Genomic DNA, 22,887 nt, shown 5'->3' with positions numbered 1-22,887 from the left:
CCCATAATTGTCGTTCTGGTGATATGGGGTTTCGGAACAAACAGATAATTTTCTGGTGCAACAATCGTAATGTGGTTGATGTTTATTAATAGACAGTCCACCAGATGCCCCAGAGTCAGAGAGTTATTGAGAGAAATTATGCTGTCAAGTTTACGACTGCAATACGGGCATGTCACGGTGCCAGGGATTAACAATAGTATCACAGATGTTTTGTCCAGAGCTAAATGGGATTTGTTCCTCATGCAGGTTCCAGACGCAGCTGAAGCATGGATTCAACCGCAAAGGACCTTCTCCAGAGATTGGTAGCTCTAGCTACTTGGGTGGCTTATGGCTGGGGTTACCACCTAATGCAGAGCTGCTTGACTAGTCACGGATGGTCTTTGGGACCCATCCTTGAAGACTTGATTGTACATTAAATAGCTGAGGCAAAAGATGAAGATATATCTAGGGGGCTGTCTCCAATCACCTGCTGGGTTGGCCTTTTTTGCCAATGTGCACGATTGGGGAGACCCTTACCAAGACCTTCCTAGATTAAAAAAAAAAAAAAAAAAAAAAAAGACTGGATGGGTTAAAAAAGTTGGTATTTCGAAGAATTCACAACACCCAGTGAAGCATGGTACGCTAGTAAAGTTATGACATATCCTGTCATTCTTATGTGTTTCCAAATTTAAAACATTATTGTTATGACTCGCATTTTACTTTGTATTCTTTTGTGCCCTCTGTGTTTGCAAGCTAGTGGCAGATACTGGCTATAATGGAATACTTTTTAAGAATGTCGTCATCAGCGGTGGGCAGTCCACATCACAGTGCATAGGTCCAAGACAGACCAGGTGCTACACTCTTGTCTCAAAAGGATCAAATCTTTAGTCACTTGCCCAGTAGAGCATTTCAGAGCCTACTTAGACAGGCGCCCCCACGGCAGTATACTTCTGTATAGTCTGCTGGTGCATGCTGATGGGGTGCCATTATCCCAAAACCAGTTCTCTGCAGTTTTCAGAGCAGCCCTGACCAAGTTAAATTTCAATGCAAAAGAATTCAGCACATAGGTTCAGCTACCAGTGCAGCACAAGCAGGGCTTTACACAGAAACAATATAGAGAATCAGGAGGTGAAAGTAGGCTGCTGTTAATTTATAGGGTCAGACTTATTTAAGTGTTTTATATTTTATATACCGTCGTTCTATGTGAGCATCACTAGATCACAACGGTTTACAGATTTAACACTCTCAGACAAAGGGTTACAAACAGGTAAACATTCAAGCATTCCAAATCCAAGGGATTACTTCAGCAATGGACATATACGGGTAGATTTTCAAAAAGCGCGATTTGGCGTACTTTTGTTGGCGCATCAGGCGCAAACAAAAGTACGCTGGATTTTAGTAGATACGCGCGTAGCCGCTAAAATCCTGGATCGGCGCGCGCAAGGCTACCGATTCCGTATAGCCGGCGCGCACCGAGCCGCGCAGCCTACCTCCATTCCCTCCGAGGCCGCTCCGAAATCGGAGCGGCCTCGGAGGGAACTTTCTTTTGCCCTCCCCTCACCTTCCCCTCCCTTCCCCTACCTAACCCACCCCCCCCCGGCCCTGTCTAAACCCCCCCCTTACCTTTGTCGGGGGATTTACGCCTCCCGGAGGGAGACGTAAATCCCCGCGCGCCAGCGGGCCGCTAGCGCGCCGGGACGCGACCTGGGGGCGGGTCCGGAGGGCGCAGCCACCCCCCTGGACCGCCCCGGGCCGTAACCACGCCCCCGGACCCGCCCCCGAAACGCTACGTCCCGCCCCGAAAACGCCGCGCGGATCTGGCCCGCCCCCCCCTTCGGAAAACCCCGGGACTTACGCAAGTCCCGGGGCTCTGCGCGCACCGGTAGGCCTATGTAAAATAGGCGCACCGGCGAGCAGGGCTCTTAAAATCCGTCCCATAGGGTTCATTTGTAATCGATATAGGGGGGATGAGAGAAAGGGGAAGAGAGCATGATATAGTTATTAGAGTGAGGGGGAATTGGTTATATCACTGAGTAGGCCTTATCAAAAAGCTGTTTTCAGTTCTTACTTAAATTTCTTAATGTCGGTTATTATTCACAGATTCTCTGGCATTGAGTTCTATAGTGTTGGGCCTGCAGTTGATAACACTGTCTCTCGTTTGTGTTAGATGATGATTTTTTATGGCTGGAATTTCTAGCAGGTCTTTTTTCTGAGATCTAAGCACTTGTGTGGGAATATGTGGTTTGAATGATATACCCATCAAATCATTGTTTGGATTCATGTTGTATATTATTGTCAGTACTTTGTATATTATTCTTGATTATACAGATAGCCAATGCAATCCTATCAGGGTTGGGGTGATGTGGTTGAATTTTCTTTTTCTGGTCAATAGTCTGGGCTGCAGCATTTTGTAGTAGTTGTAGTGGTTTAAGTGACTAGCTGGGAGTCCTAGAAAAAGAGAATTGCAGTAGTCTGTTTGAGAATATTAGAGATTGTAAAATGATTCTGAAGTCAGTTGCGCTTAGAGGTTTCAGTCAGCTCAGGATTCGTAGTTTGTGGAAACCAGATTTTATCAGTTTGCTGATCTGGGTCGTCTTAGGTTTTCATTGTTTTGGACACCAAGATCTCTTACCTGAGTTGCCGGAGTTAGTTGGCAGTTAACAAAACCAATGCCGGGAGGAATCAATTTTGGAGGGTTTTAACTCCGTTAAATTGGTTTTGGGTTTGTTTGGTTTTTTTTTTTGATTCATTGATAGTTTCAATTGTGCAAGTTTTTCTTTTATGGTAATCATATATCCAGAAATAAGAGAAGCTATTTTCTCAAGTGTTTTTGTTAGGATATAGAATTGTAGATTATCAGCATATAGGAAGACGTTTATACCAAGGGCGATTAATAATTTGCACAATGGTAGCATGTAGATATTAAATTGGGTTGCTGATAACACAGAACCCTGTGCAATACCAATTGTGCACTGGAATGTGTCGGATAGGTGATGATCAAGTTTTACTTGGAAAGATCTGTCCACAAGAAAAGAGATGAACCATTTTAGTATGTTTCCATCAGTCCCAAATGTTTCTCAGCTGGTGGCATAGCAGATTGTGGTCAACAGTGTCAAAAAGCAATCAGAACTAGGCAGTATGATTTATTGGAATCGAAGCCCTGTAGTATAGGGTCTGTCATGGATTGAAGAAGAGTTTCCATTGAGCGATTCTTCATGAAGCCAAATTGGTTAGGGTATGGGGGGGGGTTGTCTTCTAGATAAGACTCTAATTGGAAAGAACTGCCTTTTCAGGAATTTTCACGAGGAAGGTTAGGTTACAGATTGGTCTGTAGTTATCCCAATCATCAGAACTTCCTGATTTTTTTCAGAATTGTTTTTTTAACAGCTTGTTTAAGGTTTTGGGGCATATATTCTTCAGTGAGGGCAAGGTTGACAAGTGTTGTGATTGTGGGGGTTATTGTTTGGTTTACTAGCTTCAGTGAAGTGGCTGGAATCAGGTCAAGAGGGGTGAGTAGCTGGTTTTAGTTTTGTTATGATTTTGCTTATTTCTAGTTTCGAGACAGGGTCAAAGGATGACCATTTATTATTTGCATCAGTCACTTCTGGATTGTAAAGGGAGACATTGTTGGTGATTTTTTTCAGTTAGAGCTGTTGCGTAGTCATTACATGATGTTTTAGTAAATGAATTTGGCGTGACGAAGGGTCTTTAATCAGATTCTTAACTGTCTCAAAGTAGTTAAGAGTTGAAAATTATGCCATGTATCTGTTTGCATATTAGTCTCTTTTGATTTATTTCTTAGGTGATATTTGTATCTTTTTAGTGATTCTTCAGAAGGATTTTTTCACCAGTGTTTTTCAAGTTTTCTTTGGTGGGTTTTTTTTTTTGTTTTTAAATTCTTTCAGTACTTCGTTATACCAAGGTTTTTTATGTGATTATTATTTTTGTTTCTGTTTTTGATTTGGATTGGGCAATCTTTGTCTATTTTCTTAAGCATTTTTCCCATGAATCAAATGAGTCATTGCAGTTTAGGTCGCATATTTCGGTCTTTTTTTATTTTTCTTCTGAATGTTTGGTTGGATATATTTTCAGAGCTTTCAGTTATTTGTTTTTTGTAAATCAGATCTGCCTTGATTAGATGATAGTCAGACCAAGGGATTGTTGTTGTTTGTTTAGTCTTTATACAATAATAATTGGGATTTGCGAAAATGAAATTGGGCATATTGCCAGCTTTGTGGGTGGCTACAGAGAGATGCTGGTCCATCCTAAGGCTTCCATTGCTCCTAGGAACATATTGCATGAGACAAATGTTGGTGACTCATTTATTTATTTATTTTATTTGTAGTTTTTTATATACCGCAGCACGTAATGCACATCACCTCGGTTTAAATCTTCATTTATATGAAGATTAAAGTCTCCTAAGATTATTGTTGACTCTGGGTAGGATATTCTTAGGTGAAAAGTTCAATTATTGATGAGCAGTCTTTGAGAAGACCTGGATTGCAGCATACTAGTCCGATATTTATTTGTTTTGATTTTAGAATGGCAACTTCATATGGAAGGTGGATATCAGTTTTCTTTAGTTCTAAACTGAGTTCTTTTTTGCAGATTATTAGTAAGCCTCCACCTTTTTCTTTTTTGTCTTGGTTTGTGGAATAGATTATAGCTTGGATGAGAAAGTTGATTTAATAGAACATTATCCTTGTTTAGCCAGATTTCAGTGATACAGAATATGGATGGTTGTTGGTCATTGATAATATCATTAATTAGTGGGATTTTTTTTTTTTTTTTTTTTACCTTGAGCGTTTAGCAGTAGTAGGGTGAGCAGAAGGCCTCTTTTGATGTTTGTGGAATGCTGTAGAGATTTATTAGCTTTGGTATAGTTTTTGTTTTTGTTGCTCATTATATCACCTTTTTTCCTTTGACATGTTGGTTGAATTTTGCTTTCTAATTCCATGAATGAAGGAGTGGTATCTTCAGGTTGTAAGGACAACGGATAGTTAGGACTGTAGTTCTGCAGTAGGTGAAGACGGGTGGTAAGGACTGGAGGTCCGCATGTTGTATGGATGGCAGGAGTTATGGTGCTTATTTACTTATTTAGGCATTTTTATATACCGAACATATAGTATACACTTCACGTCGGTTTACATAAAGGTTGGACAAGCCATTACTACTTTGTCCCAAAAACTCATAATAAAATTAATATGAAATTAAAAATTGAAATATAATTAAATTAAAACCCTGTAAGGGCCTATAGTTTTATATCTATCTATTTATAGTCATTATTCACCTTTATATAACCGTCTACTGCAGACCATATTCGCTACTAAAGTTCCTTGTAAAAAAGGTTAAATCTGTTAAACGCTATTGTTACACTCTATGTTATTTGTAATAATGTTCAATGGTTTATTGTTATTGTTCCATGTTCTATGTAAAAAAAACCCAGGTCTAACTTCCCAGACCAGGGCAACCTCTTTCGTTACTTGTAAACCGGACTGATTTGTATTGCATACAGGAATTCCGGTATATAAAAATTTAAAATAATAATAATAAATAATAATCTCCTAATATGCTTAACTATAAATTACAAAATAATAAAATACAATTTAATATTTAATAAAACCATATATAATGGTACTATCATAAGAAAGTAAAAGTTAAAAATACTAGGTATTATTGTCTTAAAGCTACGAATTCCTAGGGAAGTCACTGAAGGTGTTACTCTGTCTTAATGAAAAACCTGCTCAAACAGCCAGGTGGTATGCTTAGGTGGTATGGATAGCAGTAGGTATGGTGGTCTCTGCTGGTTGGGGAGGGGAGCGAGCTGTAGGTGGAATGGAGAGGACCGTACATGGTGAAGTCCGCGGGTGTTAGGATTTGCAGGTGGTATAGTCCTCGGGTGGAAAAGTCCTGAGTAGGTTTGAGGGAAAGTTTCAGGGGTGGGAGGAAGTGATCTCAGCTGTCTCTCAGTAAAGGGTATATGGAGGGGACTGAGAGAGGTGACTCTGGAATGTATTTACCTTGAGTAGTCAACTTTGGTTGCCTCTTGGTTCAGGGTGGAGGTTTCCTCAGGTGGTAGTGTCTTCAGGCATTGTAGTCATCTGGTGAGGGAGAGATAAATTAGAGCAAAAGAGACTTCAGTATTCCTGCACTTCAGGCACGCACAAAGGGGCAGGCTCCTTTGTTGCACTCCTTTGTGCGCACGCCAGACTGCACAAGCACCTTTGGCATTCCAGCTGCTCTTCTTCCTCCTGCCAGTGGTGGAGGTGGGCGGGCCGAGGGATTGGTGCTGGCACCCTACTTGAGCAGCTTCCTGTCAGAGATGGAGGATGGGAGCATCTTCTACGCGCTCCCCATGCTGCTCTCTGTGCCGGTGGTCGGGCTGCCCTTTCCTTTGTTCAGCAGTGTTTTAGCCGCTCTCTTCTTCCTCCTGCCAGCAGTGGAGGTGGGCGGGCTCCAGGCGGTGGCCGGGCTGAGAGATTGGCACCAACATCCTACCTGGGCAGCTTCCTGTCGGAGGGGGGGGAGCACCTTCTACACGCTCCCTGCGCTGCTCTCGGTGCCACTGGTCGGGCTGACCTCTCCCTCATTCAGCAGTGTTGCAGCTGCTCTCTTCTTCCTCCTATTGGCGGTGGAGGACTTTATTCAATAACACAGTACAGGAGGCTTTAGAGGGTGCATTGGTATTTCTGCAAGGGTCTAGGTATAGCCTGGAGTGTGGGGAGAGCAAGAAGCAAGTACCTTTCTGCCTCATGCCTGTGGCGGGGTACCCAAGCTGGTGGACAGTGTTTTAATGGCTAGACATGTTTGAGCCTTCACAGCCGGTAGTGACAAAATGTGTGGACATGGTAATGCCTGGTAAAGGGCCCCTTTGCTAGGCTACCTTACTCATGCCACGGTGGACAGCAGAAATGGGGATAATTACATTATAGTGATAGGTGTCCGCTAAGAGAGAAAATTTTGGTCATGTTGGCATTAGTAATAAAACTGGCTGTGGCCTTTAAACCCAAAAAAACTGGTTGGTGTGGTCTCATTAATTTACAGTCCGAGTCTGGGGATGGCAGTGAGGGGGAGCAGCTGTCAATGCATTTATCGCCGCTGCTAGGATTAGAACGCGGGCCCATGCCATTTGCCCAGATCACATAGCTAGCCTGTCTTGGCACGCGTGTTCTCTGTTCCCCCTTTCCCCTTCCCACCCTATGTAGCAGAGCCTGCCCTCAGCGCTGCTGGGCCCCCCTCCTCCTCCTTCCTGTTTTCAGGTGCTGGTGACATCAGAGGACACAATGATATGACTGCAGGTGCGCAGCCGGTGGGAGGGGAGATACCTGATGCATTCTGATGACACCAAAGGGGGGGGGGCTTTAAGCCGTTTCATGACCTTCCAGCCACCCCCTCTTTTTCACTGAGCCATCCTCCCCCCTCCTGCCGACCCTAATGCAGAGGATCAGCCTTGGAGAGTATTTAAAGGGGGTGGAGGGAATTTTCTGTCTTCTCATTGGTGGGAGGATATCTGTTTATTAATTAAGTTGTAATGTGTGTAGATAGATGACATTATGTGGGCATGATAATGCCCAGTAAGGAGCCCCCTTGCTTGACATTGCGGCAGGCGGTCAGGTTAACGTCATGGCTACCTTGCTCGCTCCACAGCAGGTGGCGGAAATTGGGACAACTACATTATAGTGACAAGGGTCCGGCTCCGGTACGCTAGGATAGAAAATTTTGGTCGTGTTGAAATTAGTAATAAAACTGGCTGCAGCCTTTACACCCAAGAAACTAGTTGGTGTGGTCTTATTAATTTGCTGTCCGAGTCTGGGGATGGCAGCTGTCAATGCATTAGATGCTTTTTAAAATCAGACCCTTAGGTTTTAAATGAAAAAGGTTCTCCACACAGAGTCAAGGCAATACCTTGGATCCGTTCTCATGCGGCCCCAAAGACATACGGAGTTATTTGCTCTCTCTCTTCTTCAGGACTGAGCACCGCATCAGTAGGAGTTCATCTTCGTACCATAGCTTACCATGCTGAAGTAGACAGTAAGCCATCTCCACTCATCCTTTAGTATCAAAATCCATGAAAGGCTTATGACATACTAAACTACCAGTTGTGAAACCACCTGTTCCTTGAGACCTAGATGTAGTTCTGGCATAATTGATGAAGCCACCGTTTGAACCATTGATGTTGGCTTCTCCTAAGTTTCTAATATGGAAAGTAATAGTCCTTGTAGCGGTAATGTCAGCAGAAGAGTTGGTGAAATTAAGGCTTTAGTTCATTATCTGCTTTCTATGCAATTCTTCCACAATATAAAATTGTGCAGTGAGGTCTTGGTGATTTTTTTTTTTTTTTTGTTACTTATAATTAATTTTAAGTACTAGTTACTCAGAAAATAATCTTATATTGCATTGTATTCAACCTTCCTAGTTTAGAATGACACAGTGCTCTATCTACAGTTAGGAGGATTGCTGGACCCCAGGCAACATGGAATCACCAGGGAAAGGTCCTGTCTGACAAATCTGATTTTTTTGATTGGGTGACTAAAGAATTGGATCGAGGAACACAATGATCTACTTGGATTTCAGCAAAGCTTTTGATATGGTCCCGCATAGGAGGCTTGTGAATAAAATAAGAAGCTTGGGAGTGAGCGCCAAGGTGGTGGCATGGATTACAAACTGGTTGACAGATAAAAGACAGCACGTGATGGTAAATGGAACCTGCTCTGAAGAGAGAACCGTGTTAAATGGAGTCCCGCAAGGATCGGTGTTGGACTGGTCCTGTTCAATATCTTTGTGAGCGACTTTGCCGAGGGGATAGAAGGGAAAGGTTTGCCTTTTTGCGGATGATACCAAGATCTGCAACAGAGTGGACATGCCAGAAGGAGTAGAGAGAATGAGAAATGATTTAAAGCAGCCTGAACAGTGGTCGAAGATATGGCAGCTGGGATTCAGTGCGAAGAAGTGCAGAGTCATACATCTGGGGTGTGGTAATCCAAAAGAGCTGTATGTGATGGGGGGAAGGGCTGTTGTGCACAGAACAAGAGGAGGGACCTTGGGGTAATAGTGTCTGAAGTCAGCGAAGCAATGTGACAAGGTGATAGCTAAAGCCAGAAGAATGCTGGGCTGCATAGAGAGGAGGAATAACCAGTAAGAAAAAGGAGGTGATAATCCCCTTGTACAGGTCCTTGATGAAGCCTCACCTGGAGTATTGTGTTCAGTTCTGGAGACCGTATCTCAAAAGGGACAGAGACAGGCTGGAGACTTATGTGGTAGAAAAATAAAATATTTCAAAGTATAATGATTTTTAGAAATTAAATCCTATTTGCCTCTACAAACACAGCAACTTGATCAATAAAAGGTATTAAAATTAAGAAAAGCGTAGAATAAAGCAAAAGGTACTATGCTCAAGTTGCTCATCAATACTTCAAAAAGTAAACCATATATAAAATGGTATTACAAGGTTTACTAAAACAGAATTACCTTGAGTTTTGGTATTATATATAGTAAATTTATGTATTTATTTCTGCTTTACAGATCCTGAAAGAACTGAAAGATGAAGACTGGAATATTGGAAATATAGTGCATACTCTCACCAACAGACGATATAATGAAAAATATATTTCATATGCAGAAAGCCATGATCAGGTAACTTTAAAGTTTCAAGAAGAATCAATGATACAAAGTACATTTTATAAGCTAGAGTTAATACTAAATGTCATGTTTTTTTAATGTTCCAAAACCTGAATATAACCAAGAATTACTTCTTACTTTTACTTTAATTTGATGTATAGCCTGCCTAATTCAGAGAACACTGCTATAGATGGATAACAATAGTTGAAGGCACATCCATAAAATAAAATATTGTCGAGGTGTCTACTCCAATTCGGGAACCCCGAGGACTCGGCTGACCATCTTTTGAGTGATTCATAATGAAACCACACCCATTTAATTCAGCAATGTTTCTTTTATTATGCAATCTTGTATACAAGTGAGAAATGCAGAAGCAGTCAGAGTTTCAGGAAGTACATGGCATTATCGCCTTGGCTGATACAATAGGAATCAACAGTAATCAGTACTTCATTATTTAATATACACTTGTTCATTCACTATCACTACTTTAGGGCGTGTCAGTATTATTCCTACCTATCAGTCTTCACCACAAACTATTACTTCTTAGAGAAAAACAAATTCTAGTTTTAGCCTGCTAGAACATCATTCTAGCTTCTCCTTATGAAAAAGGATTACTATAGTTCATTTATATTTTATATATTTATTTATATATATACATTTATATATATATATCTATACATAAGATTTAATATTTATTGATTTACGTTTTATTGTTCTATTCGCCGTTTATTGTTTAATGTTATGCTGTACTCTTTAGTTCAATACTCTGTTTTATTGTTTAATGTATCGCCTTACTTGCGAAAGTTTTGTTCTATGTAAACCGACCTGATTCGATTATGTATATCGAGAAGGTCGGTATATAAAAACTCTAAATAAATAAATAAATATAGTTCACAGTGTTAAGGTATTTTTTTGCTTATTTTCATGAGACCTGTGCACTACTGATTAGCTAAACAGTGAAAAACACAAATACAGGCTAAGCTGAGCTTTCTAAAGTTCTATAAATTTCTCCCCTTTTTGTGATTTGCACAATTGTCTAGCTACGTGAACTAAGCTACCTTATGCAAACCATGCTATCTCTGTCCTTTTAACACTTACATAAACCTTCATACATTTTGTAAACCTTCATACATTTTGTAGTTTTAACAAGTTAAAACTCACCCCAGACGGGTCCCCACACCGACCATGAGGCTCCCACGCCGCCAGCCCGAGCCCTTCTCCTGCAGCGCTTTACTTCCGGCTTCCAGCCGCACAGCCAGCCAATCAAGTGATCTTCAGACAGCCAATCGGGCTGTCCCAAGCGGGCATTTAAATTTCTCCTCTCGCCGGCGCCGCGCTCTTTCACCGCCGACCCAACGGAGTGCAGGCCTGCGCGTTCGGTGCCGGAGACCCGCTGGGGTAAGGCCTAACAAGTTAAAACTCACCCCAGACGGGTCCCCACACCGACCACGAGGCTCATGGAGGACAAATTTTTCACGAACACTTCCAGTTCTACTCCAATAGCACATAAATTTGTGGCCCCCATCTGGGTTCAGTAGAGTCAGTCAACATATTTTTAATCACTTGTGTTGGGATGGATATTTAGATGATGAAGGAAAATGGAAGTTGTCCCGGAAGTACTGATATGGCGATGAACAGAAAAGTTGAGGATGATATATCCTATAGTGATTTGGGAAGTTTTATTTGAAAAAAAAAATCTCTGAAAGGCCCTATTTCCAATTAAGAAGATGCCTGGCATCCATTGTGTTTATCAGTCCATTAATGCAATTGGAAGGATATGTCTTCCACTGTCTTCTTACTGAGGAAAGTCATGGATTTGTACCATTCATATGAATTAAAGTACAGAGCCACCCTGATACAGGCTCTAGAAAAACCACATCAGAAGTCGTACAGTTTTGCTAAGACCAGGTAGTTTGAGATAGATTGATATTCATCATAGTCCTTCTGGAGATAACAGATTTGGAAAGGTTGAATTGTAATAAATGTCCACTGGAATTGACTAAAGAAGAGATGAATCAGTTCATGTTACAAATCCCATTTTTGGTCCAACCAGGGGAAGGGTACAGGTTCCATCCAAATGAACCTTAATAGTAAAAAGGCAGAATGGATAGTCATCTTCATGGGAGGACTCTTGTGAGTTCATATTCTTGCTTGAGATATCTTGGAAACACCAATCAAACTGTTCCATACCATGGGAGTAAATGCAAAGGAACTGAGGCAAGGCCTTTGTATGTGAGGTTGTAATCCCCTATGGTGGTAAGACTTGCCAAAACAACAATAAAGACTTGAAGTGAAGGAAAACGTTGAAGTAATTGTAGTCAAAAGGTGAGTACATACCCAGCAATCGTTGAGATTCAGACCTCATCACAGTATGGAGATCAGACTGCATATCTATCCTTCTTTGGGGTAGTCAATATGGCGATGATCTGGGCCAGAGCGCAAGAGGCATTGCTCAGCGTCATTGCAACAGAGGTATCTCTCCTTAGTGATAAAACACTTATCTAACGTGGAAGCCCAATGAATCCCTTCTAGTAGAGTTCAGGCAGGCCCTGAAAGGGTCATGGCTGCATGGGAATACAACCTCATGTACAAAAGGCAGTTACTGTGGGTCAAGGCCTTTTTGCTAAGTTCTTTCACTAAAACACTTTAAGATATACAAAGTCAGCTGGCTGGATGTCTGGTGCTGATGAATTAGGCGGGGTCAGGTAATGCTGCTGCCACTCAGCCGTGAATCTTCTTCACTTGCTTGTGTTGCTGAGAAACAAAATGTAAAATAAGTTCATTCTGGGCAAAGTTAATGTCCACACATAACTTTGGCACAGAAACAGTTGGCATAGGTTGTGTGGAGAAAGTCCTTGCAGCCAACTTTAGCATCCTGTTCAGCTGCAAGTGCCCCTTCCTCCTCCTCCTCCCCCCCCTCCCCGGGAGTTCATGCTTTATTAAGCTAGCTGTAGGTACCTGCCCATGAGGTCTTATACTTTAATTGTACTTGCCATTCCTCTCCAAAATGGCCTTGGATGCAAGAATTTGCTCTCTGGAGTAGGCTTTTACATCTAGCTGAACAAAGTGTAAGCTTCCTGGAGTGGTCATCTAAAGTTCAACATTATGCCAAATTTGGGATGCACAGCACTGGTATACTGTTCAGATGTGTGTGCCTGCCATGAGATCTTACACTGGAAATTAAATTCTTGGGTCTGAGTTGGAGTGTAAACACATTTCTGGTGGCCAAAGTTATTCTGTTATGCTCAGTCTAATAGAAGCAGGTAGACACTACCACACTGGACACAGCAATAGTATAACATGGCCATCAGAAATGTGAGTTAAGTTTTATTCTTGCTCTGACCCAGGAGTTAAATTTCCAGCATTAAAAAAAAAAAAAAAAAAGGTGTTTTTCGCTCTCTGCCCTTTAACGTACCTTCCTGCATTGCTGAGGAATAGTTAATGCCTTCATTTACATGGGATTTGCATGAACCCGAATTAATTTTTGCACCGATTAGCTTAACACAATTTTTTTTTTTAGCAGTTAAAACCTCTGTTAAATAACAGAGTTGTTATGGATATTTTTATCTTTGTAAACCACATAGAACTTTGGATTCTGCAGTATAGAAGTATTTTAAATGTTTGCTTATCGCTGAAAAATGTGTGTTAAAACAGAAATAAAACCTGTTAAAATTAGCACACCTTATTACATCAGCCTCTTTATTACCAACATTGCAGAGGGACTTGGGGAGAAAAAATATACCTGTTTGTAGATGAAATGCATATCTGTAACAAATTAGACACACTGAGGAAGGATAGAAAAAATGAAAGGGGAAAATCTGAGAAAATGGTCATTTAGAAGTAGTTTGTTTAAAAAAAAAAAAAGTGTGTGTATATATCTATATGGATAAATATATACACACAGTAATCTGTTCTACAGCTACTATTTAATATTTCTATAGTGCTACATGACAAATGCAGCACCCTACAAATATACAAAAAGATAGTCTCTGCTCACTAGAGCTTAGTCTAATAAGACAAACATATAGGACAAGAGACTTGGTTAAAAGAAAGTTAGTCAAGACTAAAAGCAGACAATCAGGCATAAGATTTAAAAGCGGTTTCAAAAAGGTGGGTCTTTTTAGAAGGGATTTAAACATGGCAAGAGTGGGAGCATGACGCACCAGTTCAGAAAGACTATTCCAAGCACATGGCACAGCTAGGTGGAAAGCACAGAGTCTAGAATTGGCAGTAGCGGAGAAGGGCACAGATAAAGTCACTTATCCGATAAGCGGAGTGCATGAGGAGGGGTGTAGAGAGAGATAAGTGAGGAGAGATAGTGAGGTGCTGCAGAGTGAAGGCATTTGTAGGTGAGAAAGAAGAGCTTGAACTGTATGTGGGAATGGATAGGGAGCCAATGCAGTGATTTCAGAAGAGGGTTTATGTGAGTATAGCAACTTTGGCAAAAGATGAGTCATGCAGCTGAATTTAGGACAGATTGCAGTGGAGAGAGATGACTTGCTGGGAGACCTGTGAGGAGCAGGTTGCAATAGTCTTAAGCGGGAGGAGATGAGAGAGAGTGGATAAGAGTTCTGGCAGTGTGTTCAGAAAGGAAAGGATGGATTTTGGCAATGTTAGAAAGAAACATGTTTTAGCAGTGTTTTGGATATGCGTAGAGAAGGAGAGAGAGGAGTTGAAGAGGACTCCAAGGTTACAAGCTGATGGGACAGGGGCGATGACCGTGTTATCCACAGAAACAGAGAAAGGAGGAAATTGGGGAAGTGGGCTTAGGGGCAAAGATAAGGAGCTCCATTTTGGCCATGTAAGATACAAAAATCCATTAGTCAGTTGATCAATGAGGAGGACAATAAGTGGCAACTGCCAACCAAGAAAGAGTGCTAGAGGTAACTGTTTCAGATGGCCAGAATATTACTAGTCAATATAATAAAGCAGCAGAAAAACTGTGTATTCTCAGGTGCATAAGGAAGAGGTATTGCCATCAGAAAACAGGAGGTAGAAGCGACCTTGTATATGTCTTTTGTGGGATCCCAACTCAAGTACTGTGTTTACTATGTTCAGTTCTATTAACCATGCTTTTTAAGAATATTGAAAGAATTGAAGCAGTTTGGAGAAAGACTACCAATATAGTACAGGGTTTGCACTACAAACTCTACAAAGAAGCTTAAGGAATGCAAAATGTACGTGCTATAGGAAAGAGAGGATGGTGATAACATATTTAACAGGCTTCAATACAGTTCAAGAAGATGGCATTTTCCATTTAAAAAAAAAATTCCAGGATAAAGGGTCGTGAAGAAACATTGCTGCTTGACAAGAGCATGGATCGTAGTTGGTGTAGATACAACCCCATTTACAGTACAAAATTTATGGGAAGTGCTAGGAAAACTGAAAGTGAACAAGGCCATGGGTCCAGATAAGATACATCCCAGGATACTAAGGGAGCTCAGAGATGTGCTGGCGGGTCTGCTGAAAGACTTGTTCAACAGAATCCTGGAAACAAGTGGTGTCACAAGATTGGTGAAGAGCATTGGTGATCCCGCTTCACAAAGATGGGAGCAGAGAGGAGGCTGGAAACTACAGAGTGGATAGCCTTACTTAGTGGTGGGAAAATTAATGAAGGCTCTACTGAAGGAAAGGATAGTGAACTATTTACAGTCTGGTGGGTTGCTAGACCCAAGACAATATGGTTTCACCATATGAATCTGATTTTATTGATTGAGTGACTAGAGAATTAGATCAAGGAAGAGCAATCAACATGATTTACTTGGATTTCAGAAAGGCTTTTGATATGCTCCCGAATAGGAGGCTCATGAATAAAATAAGCATGGGAATGAGTGCCAAGGTAATAGAATAGATTACCAATTGGTTGACTGCGTGTACTGGTAAATGGAACATACTCTGAAGAAAGAACGGTGCTAAGTGGAATGCATCAAGGATCAGTTTTGGGACCGGTTCTATTCAGTATTTTGGTGAATGGCATTCTGGAGGGAGCTGCAGTAGAATTGTCACACCTGAAGGAGTGGAGAGAATGAAAAGTGATTTAAGAAAACTTAGATTGGTCGAAGGTTTGTCAACTGGGATTCAGTGCCAAGAAGTGCAGAGTCATGCAGCTGGGGTGCAGTAATCCAAAAGAGCCATTTGTGATTGGGAGTGAAATACTAATATGCACATTCTGTGAAAAGGACTTTGGGGTGATGATGTCTGAAGATCTGAAGGCAACAAAGCAATGTGACAGGTTGATGGCTATAGTCCAAGGATGCTGGGCTGCAGAGAGACAAATAAGTAGGAAAAATATGATAATGCCCTTATACAGGTCTTTAGTGAGGCCTCACCTAGTGTACTATTTTCAGTTCTGGAGACCATATCTCAAAAATGATAAAGACAGGATGGGAAGCAGTACAAAGAAAGGCAACCAATAAGGTCTGATGTCTGTATTTGGAAGACTTATGAGGAGAGACAGAAGATCTTAACATGTGTACCCTGAAGGAGAGAAGGTGCAGAGGAGATATGTTACTGACCTTTGGATACCTGAAAGATTTTGATGATGCACAAACATCAAAACTTTCCAATGGAAATGAAACTGGAATTAGGGGTCACGATATGAAACTCCAAGGGAGAAGACTGAGAACCAACATCAGAAAATATTTCTTCACAGAGAGGGATGGTGGATGCCTGGAATGCGCTCCCAGGAAAGATGGTGAAGATGGCAACAGTATTGGCATTCAAAAGGGCATGGGATAAACACTGCAGATCCCTAGAGGCTAGAAGATGGTAATGACAAAACAGGGTAACCAATATTAGCTTTAGCTGTAACATTTCTACATAGGCGTAACCAGCACGAAGCAGCAGTTACTACCATAAGCAATAGTGAGCAGATTGGCTGGACCATTTGTTCTTTATCTGCTGTCATTTTCTATGTTACTAAAATGACAAAGAGAGGCTCAGAAGAAATATTTCTTTGAGAAGGTGGCAAGTTCTGTAATAGCCTACCAGCAGAGGTGGTAGTAATCAAAACTTTGAAGAAATGTACTTGGTACAGTTGGAAAGGGCAATAGTAAGGGTAGGGGTGAGAGAGGTTAAGTGAAATCCTGTTTGCTGCAAGGTAATGGATGTAAGCATCCATTAAGGGTGAACAGCTGAAAGAATGTATGTTACGTGGGTGGGGCTCAGAGGTTCATACAGATCTTGTGGTCCTGCCTCCTTTATCAGCAGGTGATTAACTGTAAATGACAGAGGAGATCTGGCTATGTCTTGGCTGCTGTTGCTAGGATGGAACTTTTCCCTGATAGAACAGTATAAGGACAAGAGTATGGCCATTCCTGATCTTCAGTAATTGGGGTAGAGCCTCCACAAACCTATTATGGTACTCCACAAGCAAGAAAGCAAACACAACGCTAAGGACAAAGGAGTAGCATCGAATAGCCACCTCATAGCATCTCATCAAATGGTTTGCTTCTACAGCTAACTCTACAATAGAGCGAAAATTCCTTGGATATGGACAATATGTCAACAGATATTAACATAGTAAATGATAGCAGATATACCAAAATGGCCCATCCATTCTGCCCAGTTGAGACTTCTCCACTTTGAGTAGATGCACATACAAACTCCCACATGCAGCCCTATACCAGCTCCTATTTTCATGTCTTCTAACTGACCTTTCAAATCCCCCAAAAGATGTTCAAAAGCTGTTGCTGTGTGTCCCGGTGTCCAGCCTTAGTATATAGGATGCTTCTCATATTATATTTATGTGGTTATGATGAAGTTAGTTTAATTAATGGTATATAATCCATGCTGTGGTCATGCATCCCCATAAAAAGTCTCTATAAGACTGTGTTGAACATTGTGAGATGGTTATAGGAGGAGAGGGATAGTAAGGAGGAATTAAGTAGTTGGGCTGCTGAAAGTAAGCAACTGGCTGTGTTATGTCCTGTTAGACAAAATGTACTTTGGCAGTAGTCAACAGTTATAATTGCCTTAAAACAGGTGTGGCCAGCTCCAGTTCTCAAGGGCCTCAAACAGATCTGGTTTTCAGGTTATCCACAATGAGTATGTATGAGATAAATTTGCATGCACTGTCTCCTTTCTCTGTAGATATCTCATACATATTCATTGTGGATATCTTGACAACCAGGCCTGTTTGTTGCACTGGAGGACCGGAGTTGGCCACCCCTGCATTAGATCATGAGCATAATGTTTGTGTTCTGTATAATCAGAACATCCATTTTGATGTTGCTATAAAAATGTCCAGAAAAGGCAGGTCTCTATTGTTCTAATAAAGACATTTCATTACTAATATCCTAATTGTAAAGATTTCCCTATATGTGCTTATTTCAAACATAAATGAAATTCAGTACTGACTAAGCACAATGGGGATTTAATGTTAACCCATTTCTTTATTTCTGAAGGCCTTGGTTGGAGATAAGACACTCGCATTTTGGCTGATGGATGCAGAAATGTATTCAAACATGAGCGTTATGTCTCCTTTCACTCATGTTATCGATCGTGGAATTCAGCTTCATAAAATGGTGCGTCTTATCACTCATGCACTGGGGGGTGAAGGCTATCTCAACTTCATGGGTGAGTATTATTGTATGTAAATGCATTGAATTTGAAGAAATAAGTTGCAATAGTTATCAATATATTAACATTCTTAACTTGTGTTTCAAATTTTATATAATTCAGATTTTCATAGTTTCCTGCTTTTAGTATCTCATTTAATATCTCCCCTCTCTCCCCAGTAATCATAGCATACAGTGTAGATATAACACATTTAAAATTTGGGGAGAATGGACCCCCCCAAATCTTCCCACCAGCCAGAGCAGCAGAGCTGTCAAGGTTCTTTTAGTCCTCGCTAGCAGAAGGAAGATATTTGGGGGGGGGGGGTAGTGAGGGTTTATTTAGTTTTTTACGTTTGCATTTATGATTTTTAAGCAAATGTACCTTTTTTTTTTTTTTTTTTTTTACTTTATCTTTATTGAATGTTAAATACTTCACTTACAAACCAGTATTTGAAAGAAAAACAAAAAAATACATAACACAAAACTTAATATGAAAAACCAAATTAAACAAAATAAAATGTACTGAAGTTCACCAAATTGAGGAGAACCCAAAGAAAATGTCATTGGCCTTATGTAATACAACAGATCTTACTCAAGGTTGACCCCTCTTGGAGTCCAAAAAGGATCTCAATTATTTAGGCTCAAAAAAGGAATACTTTGTATCAAACAGGGTAATAATACATTTATAGAGAGATTGTAACAAATAACTGTCCCTAGAGCCAATATTTCAAACGGCATGGATAAAAACTCCTTCCTGTACTCCTGAATGGCCTTAGTTAGTTCAGGAAAAATCATTACTGCTTGTGATGCTGAAAATATAATCTAAAAATAGAATTTCGATCTTGTGGAAATACAAGCATAATTAAAAGCATTGCCTTATTAACCACCACTTGAGATCTTTCCAAAAAACCAGAAACATCCAAGCTGTCCGTAGAGGCCTCAGCAAGGGTCCCTCCAACCAGGCAAGCCTCTGGAGGAATACTGGTCTGAAGTACCGGTATATACAACACCTCTTTAAGATACATTCTCAATAATTTGCGTGGTGACATCTTCACAAATGGAAATTCAAAATATGCAAATTCAAAGATTTGGCTGATTTTTCTAAATTTTCAAGTGTGAAATACACTTGATTAGTCCTGTATCAAATCTTGTTTACACCTTGTTCACTTGCAGGATAGAAGCCTCCATTTCATCAAACCTCTTTTCAAAACCAGCTATTTGAGCTTCATGTCCCTGAATGTTTAAGTGAAACAAGCGTACTCTAAATCAACTCTATTGTGATGTTGACAGGCTTAACCATAGGGATCCTAACCTTCAATCCAACGATCACCTTGGACATCTCCGAAGAGCCTAAACAGGTCTGCCCCAGATCCAAAGGGGGAGAATTCCTCCATCCTCTTTCCCTTTCTCACTGGGATCATTGTCTTGGACTTAGCGTCTAACCCCCAGGCTGCGCCTTACTTTCCAAGACCACAGGAGATTGCAAAATCAGAGCTATTGGGCATCAGGGTTAAGAGAATCATCAGCTGCCTGCAAACAGGAAGCTCCACACCCAGCTAAGCAGGACTCTCTGGTGGTTGCCAAATGCAAGTTGTTGTGCATTGCTCAAGAATGGAAGCCTGGTGAAGCTGTGACCCAAGAGGAACAGAGAATTCCCCCTTCACAGCTCATTAATGCTGTTGTGGTTTTGAGGTGTTGGAGTGGATTCTTGGGTGCTGTGGTGATGGCCATTCCCACGGGGAGGAGCCCCGTGAGGAACCACAGTACTAGGCTAGAGTCGAGACGCACAAACACAGAGATTTGTCTTTATTGTACAACTGATGTGTACCACCAGAGGTGGCAGTAGTGAGGTGATCCAGTGGTAGCAGTCCTAGGGGCCCTCGGCAGAGGAGACCCATCTCACAATGATGGTATATAGGGAGTTCTGGATGCAGGTTCCCAGTGTGAGCTGTAGATGACACAGACTGACAATGTTAGATTACTCACTAAGTTGGTAGCTGTATAGATGGAGATCCCATCAGGCAGAAATAGTTGGATTACAGGCACCGAGGCAGGGAGAGCAGGCCCTCGAGGAGCGAGTACCTGATCCCTGATAGGCACCTGAAAGAAAGCAAAGGGCCCCCGAGGAGCGGATACCCAGGTTAGAGAAATACCCCGAAGGGCAGAGAGAGAGCTTCCAGCGGCAGCAAGGAAACGGCAGAGTAGCTCAGACCGGAGGCGTATCCAATCCTTGCTAATTCGGTTTGTTAGCAAACGAAGGGCAGGCTAAATACCCGGATGGCGTGACATCACTCGAGGGGGACGCCCCCGAGATTCCCCCCATGACGTGGATAAAGACATCGGTGGCGTGCGCACCCTAGGAGACACATGATGGATTGCCTTGCCATTGCCGTTCCGGGGACGCCGGAGAGAGCGGCACGCAGATGCGGCAGTAGCCATCTTCCCAAGGCTAGCGGGGAGAGCAGAGAGAAAGGTGAGGCACAGAGGGTCGAAGCCATCTGAGACTGAACGCAATAAATGCTTCCCCATCTGATCAGACAAGGTAAAAAAAACTTCAACAAAAAGATTGATTTAAAGAAAAACAACTTGGGGGCCCATGCACTGTCATTTATGCTCAGGTCACCATCTTGGATCCTCAAATGTAAAAATTCATACTCATCAGTGTTTCATTTAATTTGCCTCTTTGTTAATCCATTTCCAGTCTATCTTTTGGATCTACATAGTTATGTTATTTGTGTGTCATTTTAAAACAGCAATAAATAAATGATTACTTTTGAAATTGACCAGGCGTTCCCAAATATAGGAGCTTATTTAAAAAAGCAAAGTAGATAGAAATAATAAATGCTACAAAATTACTCCCAAACTCTTCTGTGCTACACAGTTGTACCACAAACTGTGCCTGTCCTAGTGACTGTTGTGAAACCTTAGAAATTTCTTCGCCTGCAAGCTGAGGCAATTAGAATGTTATAACAGTTAAACTGTTTTCACTATAGCTCTATTAAAGCAAAAGCTAGCTGCAGTTAGAAGAGATGGACAAAAAGTGTCCTTTTTACTATTAAAAAAAAAAAAAAGAAGCCCAGAACATAAGTGTTATTCTGGGTCAGACAAAGGTCCATCGAGCTCAGCATCCTCTCTGCAACCGTGGCCAGTCTATACTGTTTTAAGCCAAATCAAGTAATTTGGTTAGAGAAGATACCATTTTTCTCACAGGACAAGCAGGATGGTAGTCCTCACATATGGGTGACATCATCAGGATGGAGCCCAATCACGGAAAAACTTCTATCAAAGTTTCCAGAACTTTGACTGGCCCCCACTGGGCATGCCCAGCATGGCACCAACCCTGCAGCCAGCAGGGGTCCCCCTTCAGTCTTCTTTTTTCCGCGCAGCAGTAGCCTCGCGGTTTAGGAGCTCTGAAGAGATTCCTGACAGGAATTTTCCTCACGAAGTTAATTAAACTTCCTCTAACTTTTCTCAGGCCGCGGTACTCCGGTAAGTTTTTCACCGGTTTTCGTCGATTACTGTCTAGTTTCGCCCTCGCGGCCTACTGGCGGTCGACTGTACCGCGGTCGATTTTTCTTTGGCCATGGCATCGGGGTTTCATCGGTGCCCGGACTGTACTCGCACCATGTCTATCACAGACCCTCATGGAGTCTGTATAATGTGGTTAGGCCGTGAGCATGATGTCCTGACTTGCACCAAATGTGCCCTCATGACACCAAAAGGTCGCAAAGCCAGAATGGAGAAGATGGGACTCCTTTTCCGTGCTCACACCCCGACTCCGTCCATCGCATCGACGTCATCGGAACCAGCACTGTCGAAGTCTCACCAGCATCGACAACCGTCCGGTGACCGCTCGCCATCGACGTAGTCACGGCCATCGACTTCCGTTTCTCCCCCTCAAGATCGAGGGGATCGTAGGGAGAAACATCGCCACCGGCATCGTAAGTCTCGGACCGTCGAGGGAGCAAAATCATCGACCTCACCACCGTCCGAGCCACCATCGAAGAAGCCCCGTCCAGGAATGACACCGACCACTCCTGCGACCGGGACATCGAGGCAGCCCTCAACCCGATCGGGGTTTGGAAGTCGCAATTCCGCCTGTAAAGGTGGTCCCTCCGACTGTGCCTCAGCCTCCCTCTTCCGTCACAGAGCCAAGGGTGATTGCCCCAGGTCTCCGGGAAGAACTGGACCGGCTGGTCCAGGAGGCCATCAACAAGGCGATGCAACGACTCCAGGTTCCTCCGACACCGGCACAGAGAGTGGAACCATTCACCGACCCGATTCCAGCAGCGCTGGCACCGCTGCTATCCCGGATGGAAGCGCTCATGACTGCCCTTCCACTGGTGATTCCCGGGTTTCCGATGGCTCCAGTGCGCTCCCCAATGACAGCTTCATCGGGAGGAGAAACACTGTTCCGCATTCCTCCTTCAGGGGTATTGCCTCAGCCATCGATGCCATGTCGTCCCTCGCCACAGATTCATTCATCGGAAGCGATACGCACATCGGCGCCAGGGTGTCCACGGTGCCCCAGTGATTCCTTCGATTTTCTCAGAGCCTCAGCCGGGTCCTTCGGGTATCCAACCCCCTTCTCGTCCTACAGGTCAGTCTGCTGATCCTTATGACACCTGGGGTGATGATACTTCCACAGATGCCGATGACTTACCTTCACCTCCCTCTCCTACTGAAAATAGAAAGCATTCTCCTCCAGAGGACCTTTCTTTTATTAATTTTG

The 22,887-nt window shown here is 42.3% G+C and overlaps 1 protein-coding gene across 2 annotated transcripts in view; it reads left to right on the top strand.

The window, feature by feature from the left end:
- Positions 1 to 22,887, top strand: part of GBE1 (1,4-alpha-glucan branching enzyme 1) — a 153,406-nt gene that overhangs the window by 93,698 nt on the left and 36,821 nt on the right. For both annotated transcript variants that reach the window (XM_029588010.1, XM_029588011.1), the window contains 2 exons: positions 9,502 to 9,612; positions 18,003 to 18,174. In XM_029588010.1, the coding sequence (XP_029443870.1) occupies positions 9,502 to 9,612; positions 18,003 to 18,174 (283 nt within the window). The remainder of the gene's footprint in view (positions 1 to 9,501; positions 9,613 to 18,002; positions 18,175 to 22,887) is intronic.

This window comes from Rhinatrema bivittatum, chromosome 2 (genome assembly GCF_901001135.1).
Source record: "Rhinatrema bivittatum chromosome 2, aRhiBiv1.1, whole genome shotgun sequence".
Taxonomy (NCBI): domain Eukaryota; kingdom Metazoa; phylum Chordata; class Amphibia; order Gymnophiona; family Rhinatrematidae; genus Rhinatrema; species Rhinatrema bivittatum.
The sequence above is the reverse complement of the archived record's forward strand: the minus strand, read 5'-3'. Positions and strand labels throughout refer to the sequence as shown.